We start from the raw sequence: 22,550 nt of genomic DNA on the forward strand, positions 1-22,550 counted from the left end.
GGAGGTCAGACTTTGTAAACAGGCACTCAGACAGAGGTTGGGCTCTCCGTTTCGCAGCAGGGTCCCTTCATTCTTCACATATCTGTGTCGAGCCGAGTGTAAATCCTGAGGCCGAACGGCCTTTGTACAAGCACACACGCTTCTTAGCAGGGTGAAGCTATGAGCTAGAAAAATCCAGGCTGGCAGACAGCCTGTGTCTGACCAACCAATCAGAGAGCTCCTTACATCCCACGGTGTGGCTAATTTGAATAGCAGCAGGATTTTTAAAATGAAGTTGTTAATCCAACTGCTAATCCAAATGCTAATCCACATGTTAATCCCTGAGCGAACAGGAAAGGGAAATGGATTTTGAAATGCAGTTTATTAAAGTGCAATTCGAAAAAGGTTTTTGAAATGAAGTTTATTAAAGTGCAATTCAAAAAAGGTTTTTGAAATGAAGTTTATTAAAGTGCAATTCGAAAAAGATTTTTGAAATGAAGTTTATTAAAGTGCAATTCGAAAAAGGTTTTTGAAATGAAGTTTATTAAAGTGCAATTCAAAAAAGGTTTTTGAAATGCAGTTTATTAAAGTGCAATTTGAAAAAGGTTTTTGAAATGAAGTTTATTAAAGTGCAATTCAAAAATGAATTGACAAATGCAGATTTTATTCTACAATTCATTAATTAAGCACAGGATTTTTTATTTCGATGCGCGTGGCTCTTGTGGTCCTCCATAAGTTTCAGCCATATTTCAGAACTCATCACAACACAGAAACACCTTTAGTGAAGGTTACAAATAATCTTCTTATGGCCTCTGACAGTGGGCTCATCTCTGTGCTTGTCCTCCTTGTGAGTAATCTTGGTATTATTTTTGACCACAATATGTCCATATTAAACAAATATGTAGGGTTTTATTCTTGAATTAGCACAGTATCTCTAAAATTAGAAACATCTTGTCTCTGAGTAATGCTAACAATACTCCACATGTGACACATGTGTGTCCTGGGCTGTTCCTGTCGGTGGCGCTGTCACTTGGTGTTCGCTCGCTCTGTGGTATAGTATCACTTCCTGTTCCTGCTCAAACACAGTGGTGTTTCTGAGTAGCTTATTTGCTTAGCAGTTTAATTAACAACTTCTAAATACATTCTTTTTTTCACAGTATAATCTTCACGTGCTTCATCCGAAGCACACTTTCTGTGTACTCACTACCTAATTTATAGCCAAAGTATTCACTCACTGTCACTCACTGTCTCTGTACTGTTTCGCTAGCTTAGCTCGTAGCCGACCCGTTAGCACCATGGCTACTTCACCTGTCCCTTCTGCACTTTCTTGCTCATTGTGTCAGATGTTTAGTTACTCCTCGGCCTCCTTTAGCGGTAATGATATCTGTAACAAATGTAGCATATTTGCAGCTCTGGAGGCCAGGATTACTGATCTGGAGACTCGGCTTCGCACCTTGCACTCACCCTTAGCTAGCCAGGCCCCTGTAGCTGGTGCAGCCGAAGATAGCGTAGGCCCCGCTAGCTGTTCCCCGGCAGACCCCAAGCAGCTGGGGAAAGGCTGGGTAACGGTGAGGAGGAAGCGTAGTCCTAAACAGAAGCCCCAGGTACACCACCAACCCGTTCATGTGTCTAACCGTTTTTCCCCACTCGGTGACACACCCGCTGGGGGTCAAACTCTGGTAATTGGTGATTCTGTTCTCAGACATGTGAAGCTAGAGACACCGGCAACCATAGTCAATTGTCTTCCAGGGGCCAGAGCAGGCGACATTGAAGGAAATTTAAAACTGCTGGCTAAGGGTAAACGTAAATTCAATAAAATCATAATTCACGTCGGCAGTAATGACACCCGGTTACGCCAATCGGAGGTCACTAAAATCAATATTGAATCGGTGTGCAACTTTGCCAAAACAATGTCGGACTCTGTAGTTTTCTCTGGTCCCCTCCCCAATCAGACCAGGAGTGACATGTTTAGCCGCATGTTCTCCTTAAATTGCTGGCTGTCTGAGTGGTGTCCCAGAAACGATGTGGGCTTCATAGATAATTGGCAAACCTTCTGGAGGAAACCTGGTCTTGTTAGGAGAGATGGCATCCATCCCACTTTGGATGGAGCAGCTCTCATTTCTAGAAATATGGACAAATTTATTAAACCCCTCAAAACATGACTATCCAGAGTTGGGACCAGGAAGCAGAGTTGCAGTCTTACACGCCTCTCTGCAGCTTCTCTCCTCCTGCTACCCCCCCAAAAACCCATCTCCATAGAGACTGTGTCTGCTTCCAAAAAGACAAAAAACAAACTAAAAACCAGCAACAAACAACTTAAACATTTACAAAGAAAGAACAATACAGTATCCACATCTGAACCAAAGAGTAAAACAGTGAAATGTGGATTATTAAATATTAGGTCTCTCTCTTCCAAGTCTCTGTTAGTACATGACTTAATAAATGATCAACAAATTGATTTACTCTGCCTTACAGAAACCTGGTTGCAGCAGGATGATTATGTTAGCTTAAATGAATCAACACCCCCGAGTCATTCTAACTACCAGAAATCTCGAAGCACAGGTCGAGGGGGCGGTGTGGCAGCAATTTTTCACACCAGTCTATTAATTAATGAAAGACCAAGACAGACTTTTAATTCATTTGAAAGCCTGATGCTTAACATTATCCACCCCAGCTGTGAAACTCAGAAACCAGTCTTACTTGTTATCATCTATCGTCCACCTGGGCCTTACACAGAGTTTCTGTCTGATTTCTCAGACTTTATATCTGATTTAGTTCTGAGCTCAGATAAAATAATTATTGTGGGTGATTTTAACATCCATGTAGATGCTAAAAATGACAGCCTCAACATGGCATTTAATCTGTTGTTAGACTCAATTGGTTTCTCTCAAAATGTAAAAGAACCCACCCACCACTTTAATCACACTCTAGATCTGGTTTTAACATATGGCATAGAAACTGAACATTTAACAGTGTTTCCTGAAAACCCTCTCCTGTCTGATCATTTCTTGATAAAATTTACATTTACAATAATTGATTACGCAGCAGTGGAGAGTGGACTTTATCAAAGTAGATGTCTTTCTGAAAGCGCTGTAACTAAGTTTAAGAATATAATCCAGCCACTGTTATCATCGTCAATGCCCTGTACCAACACAGAGCAGAGCAGCTATCTGAACGCTACCCCAACAGAGGTCGATTATCTTGTTAATAATTTCACCTCCTCACTACGTACGACTCTGGATACTGTAGCTCCAGTGAAAACTAAGGTCTCTAATCAGAAGTACATGACCCCGTGGTATAATTCTCAAACACGTACCCTCAAGCAGACGACTCGTAATCTGGAGAGGAAATGGCGTGTCACAAATTTAGAGGATCATCATTTAGCCTGGAGAAATAGTTTGTTGCTTTATAAGAAAGCCCTCCGCAAAGCCAGAACAGCTTACTATTCGTCACTGATTGAAGAAAATAAGAACAACCCCAGGTTTCTCTTCAGCACTGTAGCCAGGCTGACAAAAAGCCAGAGCTCTTTTGAGCCAACCATCCCTTTAACGTTAACTAGTGATGACTTCATGAACTTCTTCACAAATAAAATTTTTATCATTAGAGAAAAAATTACCAATAATCATCCCACAGATGTAATATTATCTACAGCTACTTGTAGTTCCATTGATGTTAAGTTAGACTCTTTTTTTCCAATCGATCTTTCTGAGTTAACGTCAATAATTACTTCCTCCAAACCATCAACGTGTCTTTTAGACCCCATTCCTACAAAACTGCTCAAAGAAGTTCTGCCATTGATTAATTCTTCGATCTTATATATGATCAACCTATCTCTAATAATCGGCTATGTACCACAGGCCTTCAAGGTGGCTGCAGTTAAACCTTTACTCAAAAAGCCATCTCTAGACCCAGCAGTCTTAGCTAATTATAGGCCAATCTCCAACCTTCCTTTCATATCAAAAATCCTTGAAAGAGTAGTTGTCAAACAGCTAACAGATCATCTGCAGAGGAATGGTTTATTTGAAGAGTTTCAGTCAGGTTTCAGAGCTCATCACAGCACAGAAACAGCTTTAGTGAAGGTTACAAATGATCTTCTTATGGCCTCTGACAGTGGACTCATCTCTGTGCTTGTCCTTCTTGACCTTAGTGCAGCATTCGATACTGTTGACCATAATATTCTATTAGAGCGATTAGAACATGCTGTAGGTATTACAGGTATTGCACTGCAGTGGTTTGTATCATATCTATCTAATAGACTCCAATTTGTGCATGTAAATGGAGAGTCCTCTTCACACACTGAGGTTAATTATGGAGTTCCACAGGGTTCAGTGCTAGGACCAATTCTGTTTACATTATACATGCTTCCCCTAGGCAGCATCATTAGAAGACATAGCATACATTTTCACTGCTATGCAGATGACACCCAGCTCTATCTGTCCATGAAGCCAGATAACACACACCAATTAGTTAAACTGCAGGAATGTCTTAAAGACATAAAGACTTGGATGGCCACTAACTTTCTGCTTCTCAACTCAGATAAAACTGAGGTCATTGTACTCGGCGCTGAAAAGCTTAGAAATTTGGTATCTAACCAGATTCTTACTCTGGATGGCATTACCTTGGCCTCCAGTAACACTGTGAGGAACCTTGGAGTCATTTTTGACCAGGATATGTCCTTCAACGCACATATTAAACAAATATGTAAGACTGCGTTCTTCCATTTGCGCAACATCTCTAAAATTAGAAATATCCTGTCTCAGAGTGACGCTGAAAAACTAGTTCATGCATTTATTACTTCCAGGCTGGACTACTGCAATTCATTATTATCAGGATGTCCAAAAAACTCACTGAAAAGCCTTCAGTTAATCCAAAATGCTGCAGCAAGAGTACTGACAGGGACTAGAAAGAGAGAGCATATTTCTCCTGTTTTGGCTTCCCTTCATTGGCTTCCTGTTAAATCCAGAATTGAATTCAAAATCCTGCTCCTCACATACAAGGTCTTAAATAATCAGGCCCCATCTTATCTTAATGACCTTGTAGTACCATATCACCCTATTAGAGCACTTCGCTCTCGCTCTGCAGGCCTACTTGTTCTTCCTAGAGTATTTAAAAGTAGAATGGGAGGGAGAGCCTTCAGTTTTCAGGCCCCTCTTCTGTGGAACCAGCTTCCAGTTTGGATTCGGGAGACAGACACTATCTCTACTTTTAAGATTAGGCTTAAAACTTTCCTTTTTGCTAAAGCATATAGTTAGGGCTGGACCAGGTGACCCTGAATCCTCCCTTAGTTATGCTGCAATAGATGTAGGCTGCCGGGGGATTCCCATGATGCATTGAGTTTTTCCTTTCCAGTCACCTTTCTCACTCACTATGTATTAACAGACCTCTCTGTATTGAATCGTATCTGTTATTAATCTCTGTCTCTCTTCCACAGCATGTCTTTATCCTGTCTTCCTTCTCTCACCCCAACCGGTCACAGCAGATGGCCGCCCCTCCCTGAGCCTGGTTCTGCCGGAGGTTTCTTCCTGTTAAAAGGGAGTTTTTCCTTCCCACTGTCGCCAAAGTGCTTGCTCATAGGGGGTCATATGATTGTTGGGCTTTTCTCTGTATCTATGAAGCGCCTTGAGGCGACATTTGTTGTGATTTGGCGCTATATAAATAAAATTGAATTGAACAAAACAAAATAGTTCAGGTATTTGTTGTTTCTAAACTTGACTACTGTAGTTGAGTATTATTATCAGGTTGTCCTAAAAACTTCCTGAAAAGCTTTTAGTTGTTCCAAAATTCTACAACGAGAGTATTAACAGGGACTAATAGAGTGAAAATATTTGCCCCACTTTGACTTCTCGTCATTGGCTCCCTGTTAAATCCAGAATTGAATTTAAAATACTTGCCCTCACATACAACGTTGTGAATAATCAGGCCCCATCTTATCTTAAAGACATCATAGATCAATATCACCCCAATAGTGCGCGTCACTCTCATTCTGCAAGCTTACTTGTAGTTCATAGGTTTTTTAAAGCCTTCTGCTTTCAGGTGCCTCTTCTGTGGAAGCAGTGCCCTGTTACTTACTTTCAAGATTAGACTTAAGGCTTTCCTTTTTGAGAAAAACAAATTTATGGCTGGTGACCCTGAAACCTCGCTTAGTTATGATGCAATAGCCTTTGTCTGCCAAGGACCTCTTCTGCTTCTTTTTCAGTGACCTTTTTTCACTCATTCTCTGTTTATACACCACTTGGGATTTAATCATTAGTTAGTCCAGTGTGAGCAGAAACTCCGGCTCCTGATGAAGGCAACAGAACCACATGATCTGCAAAAAGCATAGATAAGATTCTGAAATCACCAAAATGGAAGCCTCTGCCACCTGGCTACACCTAGAAGTTCTTCCATCCATCCATTCTCTTCTGCTTATCCAATTCAAGGTCATGGGGCAGGGGGTGGATCGCAGGGTCAGAGTCAGGGTACTCCCTGGACAGGTCACCAGTCTGTCGCAGGGCTAACACAGAGAGACACGGACAACCATTTGCTCTCACATTCACTCCTATGGGCAATTTAGAATCACCAGTTAAGCTAACCTCACTAACTGCATGTCTTCGGACTGTGGGATAAAGCCACACCTTGACAGCAAGATCAGGAAGAAGGAACACACAAAGCTGGAGAAGTACCAAAGGCTCAGAGATGAGATGTGGAGGGTGAAAGTAACGGTGGTCCCAGTGGTAATCAGAGCGTTCAGTGCAGTGACCCCCAAGCTAGGCAAGTGGCTCCAGCAGATCCGAGGAACAACATCCGAGATCTCTATTCCGAACAGCACAGTCCCCAGAACAGGAAAGATACGGGACCCTCAAGCTTTGAGGCCTCTGATAGAGGACCTGAGCTTGAAGGTCTAAAAATGAGTGTGGATGTAGAAAGCTATAAAACACTGTGTGGTGTGTGGTCAGAGGTGAGAGCACACAGCCCTGAGGGGAGCCTAGAGAGGTTGTGACAAGATCTAAAAGTCTTTTGCTGACCTGGATTCTCTGTGTTATGTCTCTTAGGATGTTAAAGGCAGAAGAGAAGTTCACAAAATGGAAGCCTAGCAGAGTTGTGGGGAAGCTCTAGGTGTTCATGAATGGGCCATCCATCTTCTTCCACTTATCTGGGGCCGGGTCGCGGGGGCAGTAGCCTAAGCAGAAAAGCTCAGACCTCCCTCTCCCCAGCCACCTCCTCTAGTTTGTCCGGGGGGAACACCAAGGCATTCCCAGGCCAGCCGAGAGATGTAATCTCTCCAGTGTGTCCTGGGTCTGCTCCGGGGCCTCCTCCCGGTGGGACATGCCCAGAACATCCTTGTCAGATGCCCGAACCATGTCAACTGGCTCCTTTTGATGTGGAGGAGCAGCAGGCTCTACTCTGAGCCCCTCCCGGATGGCCGAACCTCTCACCCTATCTCTAAGGGAGAGGCCAGCCACCCTTCGGAGGAAGCTCATTTCCGCCGCTTGTATCCGCGATCTCGTTCTTTTGGTCACTACCCACAGCTCGTGACCATAGGCGAGGGTAGGGACATAGATCGACTGGTAAATTGAGAGCTAGCTTTTACGCTCAGCTCTCTCTTCACCACGACGGACCAGTACATCGTCCACATCACTGCAGCCGCAGCACCAATCCGTCTGTCGATCCCCAGTTCTGTTCTTCCCTCATTCGTGAACAAGACCCAAGGTACTTAAACTACTCCACTTGGGGCAGGAACTCGTCCCCAACCCGGAGTGGGCACTCCACCCTTTTCCGGCTGAGAACCATGGCCTCACATTTGGAGGTGCTGATCCTCATTCCCACCGCTTCACACTCGACTGCGAACCGTTCCAGTGCGAGCTGGAGGACACCACCTGATGAAGCCAACAGAACCACATCACCCGCGAAAAGCAGAGATGAGATTCTTGTTTATGAATGGTGTCAGTGATAAAGGCTTTGGTGTCATTGACACTTATGCCTGTTTGATGTGCAAATTGGAGTGGGTCAAGCTGTGAGTTGATAAGGGAGACGATGTAGTTTTTCACAGGTTCTCTATGGGTTTCATCACATGGGCAAAGTGGCCCCAGCTTTCTAGAGGTTATCTGGTTACTTATTGATAAAGCAGGTAAGCCTGTTGTATTGTTGTAAGACCTGACACAACACACACACACACATACCAGACACTGTTTGTGCTTATGATTTCACTTAATTCACTCTGTAACTGGATCCACAGGCTGACTTTCTCTGTGTGCCTTGCTCAGGAGCTCTTACGTAGTCTTTCCGGCTGTGCTCGTCCTCCAGGTCCTAGTGTGCTACGGAAATAAGGCATGATCAGATAATGTGTACCAGCCACACTGACTAGCCTCACAACCTGCCACATCGCCTGATAACAGCAACTTGGGTTTGAGGGGAAAACCATGGAAGCCCAGAACATGGACCAATGAGATGCCACCCTTCACACCAAAGAAAACAAGGTAGTGTTTAAGGGTCCTCACCAATTGCTGCTTGCCTTGTTCTCGACCTGAGCTATCTGGCCACTTTTCAGCCTCATTTACTGCACCAAGTCTGAAGCTTGTAATGTTAAGCTCAGGCATTTCTGCTGGTGAACTCTCAGGGCACACTGTTGCTGGTCGTCCTATTTAGCCAAAACAGAAGCTTCTAAATCAGCTAAGTTAGTCAGCGTCCTGTCTCCAGCCACCTGCTCTGACCTTTTTGTTGTAGGTCTTTTTTCAGGCAACTGAATGGCTCTCCCTCAGGGACTGCTGACCTCAGCTGTCTAAGTGGCCCCAACTCGCCAACCTCAAGTTCAGCTTCAAGTCACTTACTTGACCTGCAGAGAAGTCAATCTGTGTGATGGTCTGGGTGAGTCACCAGTGTTTTTCAGTGATGTCCCTGTTTCCTTGCCTGGGTGGAGCATTCATCAGTTCACCTGCCACACTCACCTGTTGAAGATCCTGTTTAACCTATAGATCTACAGGCACTATTTAAGACCAGCGTCTACATCTCTTCTTCACCAGTTTGTCAGTTAACTCATGTTAGTAACAGGCCATCTTTACTCATTATACCAAGTTCTTTGTTTAACTTACCATATTCTTCTTGTGTTCTTGTAGTCTTTGGATAGAGATAGGTTGGTCATATTTAAAACTGAAGCATTAATTAATGGCAGGACGTCTTTGAGCAGTGTTGTAGGAATGGTTTTGAGGAAGTAATTACTGAAGTTAACTCAGAAAGATCAATTGGAGAAAAAGACTAAATGGTACTGAAAGTAGCTATGTTTGAGAATTATACCAGGGAGCCAAGTAGTTCTGAATTTGAGGCTCTATTTTTCACAGGAGCTACAGTATCCAGTCCCATACGGCAGGCAAAATTATTAACAAGATAATTGACCTCTGTTGGAGTAGCGTTCAAGTAGCTGCTCTGCTCTGTGTTGGTATAGGGCATTAAAGATGATAACAGTGGGTGGATTATATTCTTAAACTTTGTTACAGCAGTTTCAGAAAAAAAACATCTTTTGTGATAAGGTCTAATCCCCACTGCTGTGTAATCAATTATTGTAAATTTAAATGTTATCAGGAAATGATCAGACAAGAGAGGGTTTTCAGGAAACACTGTTAAATGTTCCATTTCTACCCCATATGTTAAAACAAGATCCAGAGTGCAGGTGGGTTCTTTTACATTTTAAGAAAGTCAATTGAGTCTAACAACAGATTAAATGTTGTGTTGAGGCTGTCATTTTTAGCATCTACATGGATGTTAAAATCACCCGCAATAATTATTTTATCTGAGCTGAGCACTAAATCAGATAAAAAATCAATGAGAAACTGTGTAAAGCCCAGGTGGATGATAGATGATCACAAATAACACTGGTTTTTGAGTTTTGCAGCTAGAGTGAACAAGGCTGAGCATCAGGCTTTCAAATGAATTAAAAGTCTGTCTTGGTCTTTGTAAAGTAAAGTAACATTTTATTTGTATATTACTTTTCAAAATAAAAATCACAAAGTGCTTCACAGAAAAACTAAAACATTAAAACAAAAATTAACCAAAAGCAAGTTTTAAAAAAGATGTGTTTTTAGTAGGGGTGGGACTCAATTTAAAAAAAAATCTAATTAATTAGAGGATTTGTAATTAATCGAATTTAATCGCACAAGAAAATTTCCCCCAAAGTGTAAATGTTTTTTGTTTTATTTAAAAGGGTTTTAGTGGGTGACAGAATTAAATAATAGAGATGGAAATAAATATTGTAAACTCTAACTCTTTTAATTTATGGGGGGAAAAAGCATTTAAACAGCATTTCAATTCAAAACAGAGAAACAAAAATAATATCCCTGGCCAAAATTGGGCAGACTTAAACACAAAATGCTGTTTTAAGTACCTTATGTACATTTTCAAAATGGTATTGTTTTTAAATAATAATAATAATTAAAAAAAATCAACATAAAGTGCAGTTTTTCTTCTTAAAAAATAGGGCAGAAAAATAAAAGGTTATTTGACCTGCTTCACCTTTAAACTCTGAGTAACCTTAGCCAATATTATTTTGTACATTAGGCTAAAATAGTTTGATCATCAAAACTTTTAGTGCAAAAAATAACAAACCCATTGGACTCACAATACCTCCATGCTTACTTACTGTCCATCTATTTCAGCCAGTTACTTAGACAAACTAGCCTTTTCTTATTTTCAGAGCTCAAGGCAGCTCTCTTTTTTGTTACTATGTGACCTGCAAGTGAGAACAGTTTCTCACATGGGAACAGAAGTGGCAGGACTAATCAAATATTTGCGGGCCAGGACAGACAGCTGAAGGTGGGTCCCTGCTTGACTGGACCACCACTGCACCAGGCAGTCTTTCTCGCTGATGGTGGATTCTGCTCTTTACAAACTCAGGGCCCTGTTACACATGGCTTCCTAATTGAATCAGAGTCTGAAGACAACGAAGAGAAGATGAAGAACTTTGTCTTTGCTGGCTCCTTTGTGCTGGCATTTTTACACTGTTCCTGCAGCAGGGCCTCAAGGCTGGTCCAAACCTCTTCTCACTCTCCCCTTGCAAAGCACTTTAAATCCTTAAAGTGTGGGTCAAGCACAGTAGCTATCTTGAGCCACTGGTTGTTTGAGTGTAGCTACACGTTGGATAGGTCCTCTGAACATGAGACATATGTCTCACCTCTAAGAAGCTCAGTCACAAACCTGTAGTAGACAGTTCAAGAAAGTAATTTTTACAAACTTTCAAATCTAGAACTTTTTGAAGAAACGGTAACAATACGTTAAAAGAGAGTTTATTTACCTGCATGGCTCAAGGACAGTTGCCAGCTCGTGGAGTTTTACAAGCTCTGATGGAGTTAAAATGACTAGTTTGTGAGCAGCAAAAACTGCCTCTTGATTCTTCAGTAGACGCGAAACCATATCCAGCGTTGAATTCCACCATATTAAACATCCTGTATGAGTGGCTCTTTCTGTTGCCCCAGTCTTGTTTGCTCCTTGTGTAATTAATCTATAGTAGCAGGGCTGTCTGTGATGAAAGAAATTTGCTTGCTTTTCAGTGTCATAAAGCTGTTGAATTTTACTTGAAATAGTCTTGGATCACCTGACGCTAATTGTAGGACATTTTTTAACCCCCTATCTTCTACCACTGATAGTGGTCTACAGTCCAGAGCAATCAATTTTGCAAGAGAATTTGTAAGTTTGTCCGATGTTGACTTACTAATTTTGGTCCGTAAGCCAGTCATTTCATCAAGTTTGGGATGCCGACACCTTTTGTTGGTACTTGGTTGTTGGTGTTAGAGCTAAAAGCTCCCACAGTTTTTGTGCTCGCTGCAACATGTTTTGCATTAAGATGTAAATCAGTGCAATCGGTATACCAGGAAATTGTGCATTAACAAAAGTTCTACTTTGCTTGGAATCCAAAGTGCGATTAAATGCGTTTTTTTAATACATTATTTTTTTCTAATTAATACATGCAATTAATGAGTTAAAGTCCCATCCCTAGTTTTTAGTGTTTTTTTTTTAAAGACACCACTGAGTCCACAGATCTCAAGCTCAAAGGCAGAGAGTTCCAGAGTGTGGGGGCCACTGTTACTAAAGCTCTGTCACTTTTCAGCCTAGTATGATGGACAACCAGCAAGCCGTGATCACATGGCCTCAGGGACCTGCTGGGGATGTATGGATGTAAAAGATCTCTGACGTATGTTGGTGCTTGTCCATGCGGAGCTCCAAATGTCAAGCTGGATCAGCAGGAGTATGACATGCGAGTAATTGGAAGACTTGGTCAGAAGCCTTGCAACAGCGTTCTGAACAACCTCCTGGTTTGATTGATTAATAGGCTGGTGTGAAAAGTTGCTGCTACACCGACCCTCGGCCTGTGCTTTGAGAATTCTGATAGTTAGTTATGTTAGTTATGACTCAGGGGTGTTGATTCATCTAAACTAACATAATCATCCTGCTGTAGCAAGGTTTCTGTAAGGCAGAGTAAATCAATTTGTTGATCAATTATTAAGTCATGTACTAACAGAGACTTGGAAGTGAGAGACCTAATGTCTAATAATCCACATTTCACTTTTTTACTCTTTGGTGCAAATTTGGATAGTGAATTGTTCTTTCTTTGTGATTTTTTAAGTCGTAGTAGTTAGTTAAAGTTGTTTTTTGCTGGTTTTAAGTTTGTTTATTGTCCGATTGGGAACTGACACAGTCTCTGGGGTTTTGGGGGGATGACAGGAGGAGAGAAGCTGCAGAGAGGCATGTAAGACTGCAACTCTGCTTCTTGGTCCTAACTCTGGATAGACATGTCCTTCTCTCCCCATCCCCAGTTGCTTCCCTCCTCCCACCTCATCTCTGGTACCAGTGCCCACTTCTCAATTTTAAATACATGTAGACGTTGAGGGCTCTTAGAAGGGGCCGTGCTGATACCAGCTGCTATCTGGCAGAGAGTCATTGGTACCATGCCCTTCCCATAATTTAAATGCACTTTAGAACAGCACACTGGAACATCACATATGAGCGGGCAGAATGAGTTATGGGGTCTTCACACCCCCGTTCTCTGTTTGCCATCTGGGGCTGGGGGCCCTTACTTAAACGTAAAAAAAACTAATAATAAAGAAATAAATAAAGAAATAATAAAGAAACTATGACAATCAAGTGGACCAGTATGGCAAAAGCTGTAATGATCCACTTAGGAAAGTAAATCTGTTGGGCATTTTTCTTTGCCATCAGACAGTAATTCTGATTCCTACAGTGCAGGACAGGACAGGCCAAAAAAAGAATAAATGACAGTATTCCCTGTTTAAAGTGTTCTTATCAAAGTGTTGAGCATTTGTGAAGGAAAAGTTATTTACATATTTATCTCCTAATCTTTATTTTTTATTTTTTTTTATTTTTCTTTCAACAATTCAGTTAGAAATGCCACAGCTGTCTATTATTCAATCCTTGTTATAAAGATTAAGAGTAATCGTAAGGTCTTACTTGACAGCATTACTGATATTGTTAGCCCTGTGCTACCTGCTGTCCCAGTGTGTTAAAATGAACATTAAGATATTCTTGTTTCTTTATAAGCAGAAAAAAATCAGTGATTAAAAATGTTTTTCCTTTAGCATCTTTGTTGGCTGTTCCTGCTCCAGTTTGACATGTTATATTATTATTTTTTTTTTATCTGTTTCTTAAACTGAGCTGGTTAAATTAGTTGACTCAGTGAAAGCATCCTTCTGCTCGCTTGATGTTTTACACATCTCTGTCCAAAAATCTCTCCATCTATATGTGTCCATGCGCTGACTATAATTAAAACATAACTGGTCTCTGGTCAAGGTCCTACTTATTTTAAGGCTGTCATCCAACCACTTACATAAAGAAATAGCTGAAGTTTGTTTTGTGCTGGTAATGGAAGATCTTGGTTTCCTTGCCGCATTTGCTAAATCTTAAAGTAGGGTCTGCTGGCTAGACATCATAAGAAGCTGAAAACTAAAGGACAAAGAGCTTTTGAAACTTCTAGACTCTGGGCTGTCCCTGTCTAAGATGAAGATCTCTGAATTTGGTGGTCTCTTTTTTAAGACTTGCATTTGGTTAACTTTTCTTTTTCATGTTTCAAGGTGCTATTAAATAACATTTTATTTACTTACTTGCCACGTTGGATCAACCACAAGACTATTTTTTTTCCATATATTTTTATTGAAATTTTTTATAGTACAATACAAACAAATGTTGAACACCCTCTCATTCACACATCCATACATACATCAAACCTGCCTACATCACATTCAAATGTAGAAATGAGCATAGTTCTCACAGTAATACAAAAATACAATGGGATAGGATAGACAAGATTTTTCCTTCCTTCCCTTCTTCTTTTTCTTCTTTTTCATAAATGTCATTCACCTCCACTCCCTAAAATATCCATATATGGCTTCCACATATTCACAAAGTCCCATTGTTTGCCCTTGGCAATATATGTTAGTCTTTCCAGGCCTAGAGAGTCTGCAATTTCCTTCTTCCAGAGTCCCATGGAGGGAGCATCCATACTCTTCCAACATAGCGCAATGGCTCTTCTGGCTTGAAGTAGTCCATAGTCCAGTAATTTAGTTTTTTTTCCCGATTGCTTAAATTCCCTTGGATATATTCCAAGTACACAGAGTTTTCCTTTTAAAGGGATTTTTACCTTAAACACTTTGGACAGATATTTGATAACATCTTTCCAAAAGTCCTGGATTTTAGGACATTCCAACCACAAGACTATTAATTCTTCCTTTATATTGACTAAATAATATAAAAATTAAATTAACAAAACAAAAACACAAAAGAGCTGAGTCCTTGTTGATAACTAATTAACTTGCAGTGTTATCGAGGTCTACCTTTAAACGTAATCTCAAATGACATGTCCTTTAGCTCCTGCCACTGCTCCTTGTTTTTCCCTTATGGGTGGTATGCAAGATTAGTCAACACAGCATGTCAATAAAAGGGAATGGCAAAACAATAAAACCTAACGACTAGACTCAGAAAGTCAAAAAGCTGTCATGTGGTCATTATTACAAACCAACTTGCTCTTATTCATTTTGCTGTATTCCTATTTTTCTTCTGCTGTAGCCTCGCCTCTGTTTCCCTCCTCCTGTCAGTTACAGAGACAATTTCATCTAAATGGCATACACAAGAGTGGAGATGTCATTCTGGGTGGACTGTTTCAAGTCCACTTTTTTTCAAGCGTTGCTGACCTGTCTTTTACCTCACAGCCACAACAGCCTACTTGCCATGGGTAAGTATGTCAGGAAAAAAAGTGAAAACGAAAGCGAAAACCTATTATTGATATGCATCTTATATCTGGTACTCTCTGCATTAATACATTTGAAAAAATGCCTTGTCTTGAATGAAACATCTTCTTTGTATTTTTTTTGCCATTAAAAATCCCTTCAATTGTGGTTTATAACAGTATTTGAGTAACATGTTTTCCAAGTATTCTGTTGTATTTTTCTTTGTTAGTTTTTATGAACTAGGATTTAGGCAGGCACAAACCATGGCCTTTGCTATTGATGAGATCAACAGAAACTCCAACCTGCTGCCAAATGTCACTCTTGGATATACTCTTTATGATAACTGTGTCACACTTGGAATTGGATTCCGTGCAGCATTGTCATTAGCCAGCGGTCAAGAGGAAAAAATTATATTAGATAACAGATGTACTGGAAATCTTCCAGTCATAGGGATTGTGGGTGATTCTTCCTCTACACATTCTATTGCCATTTCCAACGTCTTAGGTTTGTACAGAGTACCCATGGTAAGTGGTCTTCTTAATCTTGTAATAGATACCTTGTATTATTTTGATTTCATAGCAAATATAAAGCCACTTAATAATAGAGCTAACATGATAAAAATAATAAAGGAGTACAGACTTTGGATATTTATACATAATGTGTATTTTTCACAGGTGAGTTATTTTGCCACTTGTTCCTGCCTAACTGACCGTCAAAAGTATCCATCCTTCTTTAGAACAATACCAAGTGATGCTTTCCAGGTCAGGAGCACAATTTCACATTTGTCACTGAATTATTAATGCAACAACAAAAGTATTTTCAGGAATAAAATACCTGTTTTTTAACAGAATGTATAATGATGTAAAAAAAAATTCTACCTGTGTGCTGTGGGAGTTGATCTGCAAATACTGGTATGAAAGATTTGTTTGTCTTTGCGCTCACCTTTTAATTTGTATTTACATAGGTACGTGCTATGATTCAGATTCTAAAGCATTTTGGCTGGACTTGGGCAGGTCTTCTTGTCAGTGATGATGATTACGGACTTCACGCAGCAAGATCTTTGCAATCTGATCTCAGTCTGTCGGGTGAAGGATGCCTGGCTTACTTTGAGATTTTGCCCTGGGACAAAGACATGGATGAACTCAGGAGGATTGTGAATGTGATGAAAAAGTCCTCTGCTCGAGTTGTCATTGTCTTTGCACATCATAGTCGCATAGTAAACCTTATGGAAGAGGTTTGGGTTTAAAACAATTTAATTATTACTAGTTGCAAGAATAAAAATCATTAGACTGTGCAAAACATGTTTTATATGTCTGTGTGAATGTGTAGTAAAAACTAGTCATGTAGAATTAATTTGCATCATGAGCATCTACTGCATCTACTGTAATATTATGTCACTAAAGTAGTTTTGAGCTACAATATCACATTACAGATTTTGTATAATACAATGCACAGGTAGTGAGGCAAAATCTAACTGGCCTACAGTGGATGGCCAGTGAAGCCTGGACAGAAGCTACTGTGCTCCAAACACCTCAGCTCATGCCATATCTGGGTGGAACTCTAGGCATTGCAATTCGTCGAGGAGAAATACCAGGGCTCAGGGAATTCCTCTTACAAATACGCCCTGACCTACATCACAATAACAGCTATGGAAATAGCATGGTGAGAGCTGAACTCTTTCTTATCATATGTCCAAGATGTATATATTTTTATTATTTGTAAAAATCATTTTCAATAAATTTCAGGTGAATCAGTTTTGGGAATTCACATTTAAGTGCAGATTTGCACCAGCTCCAACAGGCTGGGTAGAAGGTAGAGGTACATTATGCACTGGAGAGGAAGATCTGGACAATGTGGACTCTGAGTTTTTGGATATTTCCAACCTCCGGCCAGAATACAATGTGTACAAAGCTGTATATGCTTTAGCATATTCCCTTGATGACATGTTACGGTGCAAGCCAGGAAGAGGACCTTTCCGTGGCCACAGCTGTGCCACATTGCAAACATTGGAACCGTGGCAGGTTTGATATCAAATTGCACTCCATTAAATGAGAAAATCTTTTGCCCTATAATTACTTTCAGAACAGAATGTACACAGTAGAGTAAATACGAAAGACAAACCATGAAAAAGTTTGAATGAGCTAAAAAGATGTTTTCATCCTTCTGAACTGGAGTAATGGTTAATATATTTAGATCTGAGAGATCATAAACCAGTATGCATATACAGCAGTATTAGTGATGTGCAAAAAGAAAAATGAAGAAACCTGCTTTCTGCACCAAATACTTGCTTCTACACTTAAGGAGTTTGTGTCCTGAACATTGTGAAACAAGTTTCCACAGGTGAACGACAGAGATGCTTGGCTTTTAATTCTGTTTGAGAAATTCAGACAGTGAAAGGTGAAAATAAGACAAACCCTTAGCAAGGATTGTCTTTGACATTATTGTTTTTTTTTTCAAAGAATAAGATTGTAAAATGTGAGGTAATATAAGGACATCCACTGTGTAATGATTTCTGTATTGATTTTGAGTTAGATTGTAATAATTTTATATGTTTATATAAAACAGATTTAATGTTATATTTGATTATTTAATACCAGGTGCCACTGTTTGCACTATGAAAAGTAATTTATTTATTATAAATCCCTTTTTAACAGCTTATTTATTATTTGGAAATGGTCAATTTTACCACTCCATTTGGTGATCAAGTGTCATTCGATGAGAATGGTGATGTGGTGCCAATTTATGATGTGATGAACTGGGTGTGGCTCCCTGATGGAAACATTAAAATTCAAACTGTGGGTGAGGTTAAGAGGTCCGCTTTCAGAGGTGAAGAACTCATACTTGATGAAGACAAAATCTTCTGGAACTTTGAATCCAAAAAGGTTAGATATGGTTTTTAGACTTTTATATTTTGGCACATATATGTATTACATAATATATGTAATTCTGGCAGGTAATATTTAATTTCATCCAATAGCCACCTCGATCAGTATGTAGTGAGAGCTGTCCTCCTGGTACCCACATGGTGAGAAAGAAGGAGGAACCCAAATGCTGTTTTGACTGCATCCCTTGTTCTGAGGGAAAAACCACTAACAAGAGCAGTAAGTTTTTATCTTTCACCACTGCATATTTAATTTGATTCATATTAAACATAGTATGTATGATACCATCTTCCCCCTTTTTGTAGATTCCTTGGAGTGCACCAGTTGTCCAGAGGATTTTTGGTCAAACCCCCAGCGTGACCACTGTGTTCCTAAGAAGACAGAGTTTCTCTCCTACCATGAGCCTCTGGGTATTTGCTTGACAGCAACTTCACTGCTGGGAACATTTATATGTGTTATTGTTCTAGGAATCTTTTTCTACCATCGCAGAACACCTATAATACGTGCCAACAATTCAGAACTTAGTTTTCAGCTATTGCTGTCACTCAAGTTGTGTTTCCTTTGTTCACTGCTGTTCATCGGACGACCCAGGCTTTGGACATGCCAACTCAGGCATGCAGCATTTGGGATCAGCTTTGTGCTGTGTGTCTCATGCATCCTGGTAAAAACCATGGTTGTTCTGGCTGTGTTCAAAGCCTCCAAGCCAGGAGGGGGAGCCAGTCTGAAGTGGTTTGGTGCAATGCAGCAGAGAGGAACAGTTGTGTTTCTTACAGCTATTCAGGCAGCCATCTGCACTGCCTGGCTTGTCTCTTCCTCTCCATTTCCACATAAAAACACCTTATACCACAATGATAAGATCATTTATGAGTGTGCAGTTGGGTCCACTGTTGGTTTTGCAGTGTTATTGGGTTATATTGGCATGCTGGCTTTCCTCAGTTTTCTAATTGCATTCCTGGTGAGGAATCTCCCTGATAGTTTTAATGAGGCCAAACTCATCACATTCAGCATGCTGATCTTCTGTGCTGTGTGGGTGGCCTTTGTTCCTGTTTATATCAGCTCACCAGGAAATTATGCAGATGCAGTGGAGGTATTTGCCATCCTGGCCTCAAGTTTTGGACTCTTAATCACACTGTTTGGACCCAAATGTTACATAATCATTTTGAGACCAGAGTTGAACACAAAGAAAGCTATAATGGCTCGCCGCAATGGAACACAAAAGATTTTTCATATACAGTAGAAAACGTCCAGATATTTTTTTTTATTTAAGCTTATACGCAACTAAAAAAAATACATTGTCTAAATAAACAAAGCAATAAATATGGTTTCATACTGTTATGTTATATTCCAGGGTATTTGGTCTTTCTGGAACTGATGTTCACTAAGAAACATATAGTGGGGCAAAACCGTATTTAGTCAGCCACCAATTGTGCAAGTTCTCCCACTTAAAAAGATGAGAGAGGCCTGTAATGTTCATTATAGGTATAGCTCAACTCCCTCCAGCTTTGGACAACAACAACAAGAACCCCCACTCCCCTTCCCGCACACACTAACTCACTTCTTCCTGCATCACAACCAAACATGTATCTTAAAGAAACAACAACAGTGCACAGAGATAGCCAACCTAACACAGTAAAATAACCTTTAACCTTTTTACCAAGGTTAAAGGTTGGTAAAAAGGTTAAAGCCCCCCCCCCCCCAACTTGTTGTTGGGGGGGCCTTTAACCCTCTGTGCAGGCTCATGGGGGCTTTGAACGCCTACCCTAGAGAAAGAGGTAGGCGTTAAAATCCAGAGGGATTGTCCTCTATAGCAGCGGTCCCCAATCTTTTTTGCACCACGGACCGGTTTAATGTCAGACAATATTTTCATGGACCGGCCTTTAAGGTGTTGCGGATAAATACAACAAAATAAAATTCTACGACCAAGATAAAAAACTGTTGTATTTTGTAGATATAATATTAAAAGTCTGTAATTGTGTAACTTTATTAGCAGTGTCCTCCTGATAAGTGCCAACAACACTGAGAGTAACATTCTTGTCATGGTCCCTGTGCTTGGCCCCGCAAGGCTACGTGTTTATTGTTTTGCTCTCTCCCTCCCTAGTCGCTTTGCCTGGGCGGAGCTCACTGTGGGCTTCCGCTTTTGGCCCACGCACCTGTTTCTCATTATGCTGCTGTGTGTTTGGCATTTAAGACCGGGACAAAGATCCTCTCACCGCTGGATGATTGTGCGAGGCACGTTAGTGATCCACCCGAGCCCTCGTGAACGTTCGATTAGTGTTAGTTTGTGACTTCGTGTAACCACCCTCTTCTGTGTGCAGTTTCCTGGACCTGTGACCTACCCGCTGCTTGGGACGTGCGTGAGTTGGAGTGAGAAAGTGGAGTACGAGTGTGAGAGAGCCTTCCCTTTCCCAGACTTCCACTTTTGGACCATTAGATCCCTGGTTTTCCCCCACTGTATATACTGTGCACCTGGTGACTGTGTAAATAAACCTGTGTTTGAACTGAGAATCCCCGTTTGCACCTGAGTCCCCTTTACCACACGTGACAGAATCATCCAGCCACAAATTGGACTCAGCAGATTCAGTGGCTTCAACCCACACTCTCGCCACATTGGCAGCTATGATGGAGTGTCATGACCAAATGTTTGCTCCTATTCGAGAAGAACTTGTGAACTTCAAGCAGGCTGTGGCCCAGCGAACATCTCTGGTGGAGAATCCACCGGCTGCCACACCCCTGCAGGAGACACCAGTACCTACTGTAAGTGCCATACCATCTGCTCCTGCACCTGTCCTGTTAGACAGATTTCTCCCTACACCCAGAGCATTTTCTGGGGAGCTCGGTAAATGTGCTGGTTTTCTCACTCAATGTTCTCTGCAGTTCCGTCAGTAGCTGCAAGTTTTTTCTAACGATGGTGCTAAGATTGCTTATATTGTACAGTTACTACACACTGACATGGGCACAGGCAGAGGCCAGCGCCCAACGCACAGAGCCCAGTGTTGGAGGATTATTCCACTGATTTTTTTTACCTTGGCTGAGCAGACAGGGTTGGTGCAAGAGGCACTCAAAAGCGCATTACTCACCAACATCAATGATGAACTCAAAGATAAACTAAGGCTTCGTGAATTGCCTTCTTCCCTACATGCCCTCATGACACTGTGTTTACGGGTGGATGATCGAGTATGTGCGCACCGGAGTACATGTGCACGTGTGGGTTACGAACCTCTGGGGCTTCACGGAGCCTCCACAGAGGCTCAAGGGCTGCGCAAGTCTGACCCCAGTGAAGAGGAGGAGGAACCCATGCAGATGCTCTCGGCTTTCGCCCGCGCAGCACCAACACTGTTTCATCGCCGGTGAGTGCGTTTATTGCAACCACAAGGGCCATTCAGTTTCCATCTGCCCAACACTGGCAAAAGGGCGCGCCAACCAGTAATAGAGATGGTGGGCAACCTGGCGAGTAGTAACTCTCTCCCCATACTTCTCTTGCTGGCTAAACTTTCTGTTCAGATTGTCACCCGTTCTCTCTCTGTTCTCGTGGACTCTGGAGTGGAGCAAAATTTTATTGACACCTCTCTCGCTACTAAATTAAATATCTTGCTAGAAGCACTGCCAAACCCTTTTCATGTTCACACACTGTCAGGTCAGCGTCTACCCGATATAGCCCATGTTTCGGAACCACTTTCCCTCTCCCTTTTGGGAGCAGATTTGTTTTTCCGCGTTTAGGGCACTACTCACACCACTTTTCTTAGGCTATCCCTGGCTAGTGCACCACAACACACAAATTGACTGGGAAAAGGGGAAAATTACGGGGTGGAGTCATAAGCATTGTCTTCCATCCCACTACTGAACACGGATGCGTTGCCCGACTCTTAGGACCTTTCAGCAGTCCCGCGGATTTATCACGACTTAGGGGAGGTCTTTTGCAAAGATCGGGCGCGCTCGCTCCCTGCTCACCGCCCGTATGATTGTGCTATTTATCTTCTCCTCAGAGCTCCACTGCCTTCCAGCCGGCTTATTTCCCCTTTTGAAACCTTGGATCACTGGATTTCCCCCACTGTATATACTGTGCACCTGGTGACTGTGTAATTAAACCTGTGTTTGAACTCAGAATCCCAGTCTGTGCCTGAGTCCCCTTTACTACACTTGACAATCCTCCTCTCTGCCCCTTAATGCTTTTTGTTCGCTATGGTAACACGTAAATATTTATTTCAAAATAAGACACAACTACAAAACAAATACAAAAGTACAAGAAAATATATAACTCACCATAATGCTCAATCAGTGAGAGCCCTGTGCTTGTTTCTCTGCAACGAGATGGTCCCCCTTGGGCGTAATGGGTATGCTGAGTCTGCTCCTTGTTTTCATAGCTGTAACTGCAGAAAACCCCACTTCACACATATATGTCGGAAATGGCAACAGGGTTTTTAGTGCTGTTGTGGCAATCTGCCACTTTGTTCACTGGGTATTCTGCCACGATTTTTATCCAGAATAC

The 22,550-nt window shown here is 41.3% G+C and overlaps 1 protein-coding gene across 1 annotated transcript; it reads left to right on the plus strand.

Moving 5' to 3' along the window:
- The first annotated feature begins 6,563 nt into the window (after positions 1–6,563).
- Positions 6,564–21,415, plus strand: LOC102780674 (vomeronasal type-2 receptor 1-like). The gene is made up of 15 exons (XM_087851665.1): positions 6,564–6,857; positions 7,581–7,668; positions 15,022–15,187; positions 15,412–15,706; positions 15,857–15,943; positions 16,147–16,416; positions 16,638–16,844; positions 16,928–17,203; positions 17,837–18,064; positions 18,160–18,283; positions 18,370–19,297; positions 20,163–20,286; positions 20,380–20,449; positions 20,679–20,818; positions 21,101–21,415. Exons 1-15 carry the CDS (start codon positions 6,564–6,566, stop codon positions 21,413–21,415), a joined length of 3,612 nt encoding a protein of 1,203 aa, XP_087707791.1.
- The last annotated feature ends 1,135 nt before the right edge of the window (positions 21,416–22,550 follow it).

This window comes from Neolamprologus brichardi, chromosome 14 (assembly GCF_056152115.1).
Source record: "Neolamprologus brichardi isolate AB-2024 chromosome 14, ASM5615211v1, whole genome shotgun sequence".
Taxonomy (NCBI): Eukaryota; Metazoa; Chordata; class Actinopteri; order Cichliformes; family Cichlidae; genus Neolamprologus; species Neolamprologus brichardi.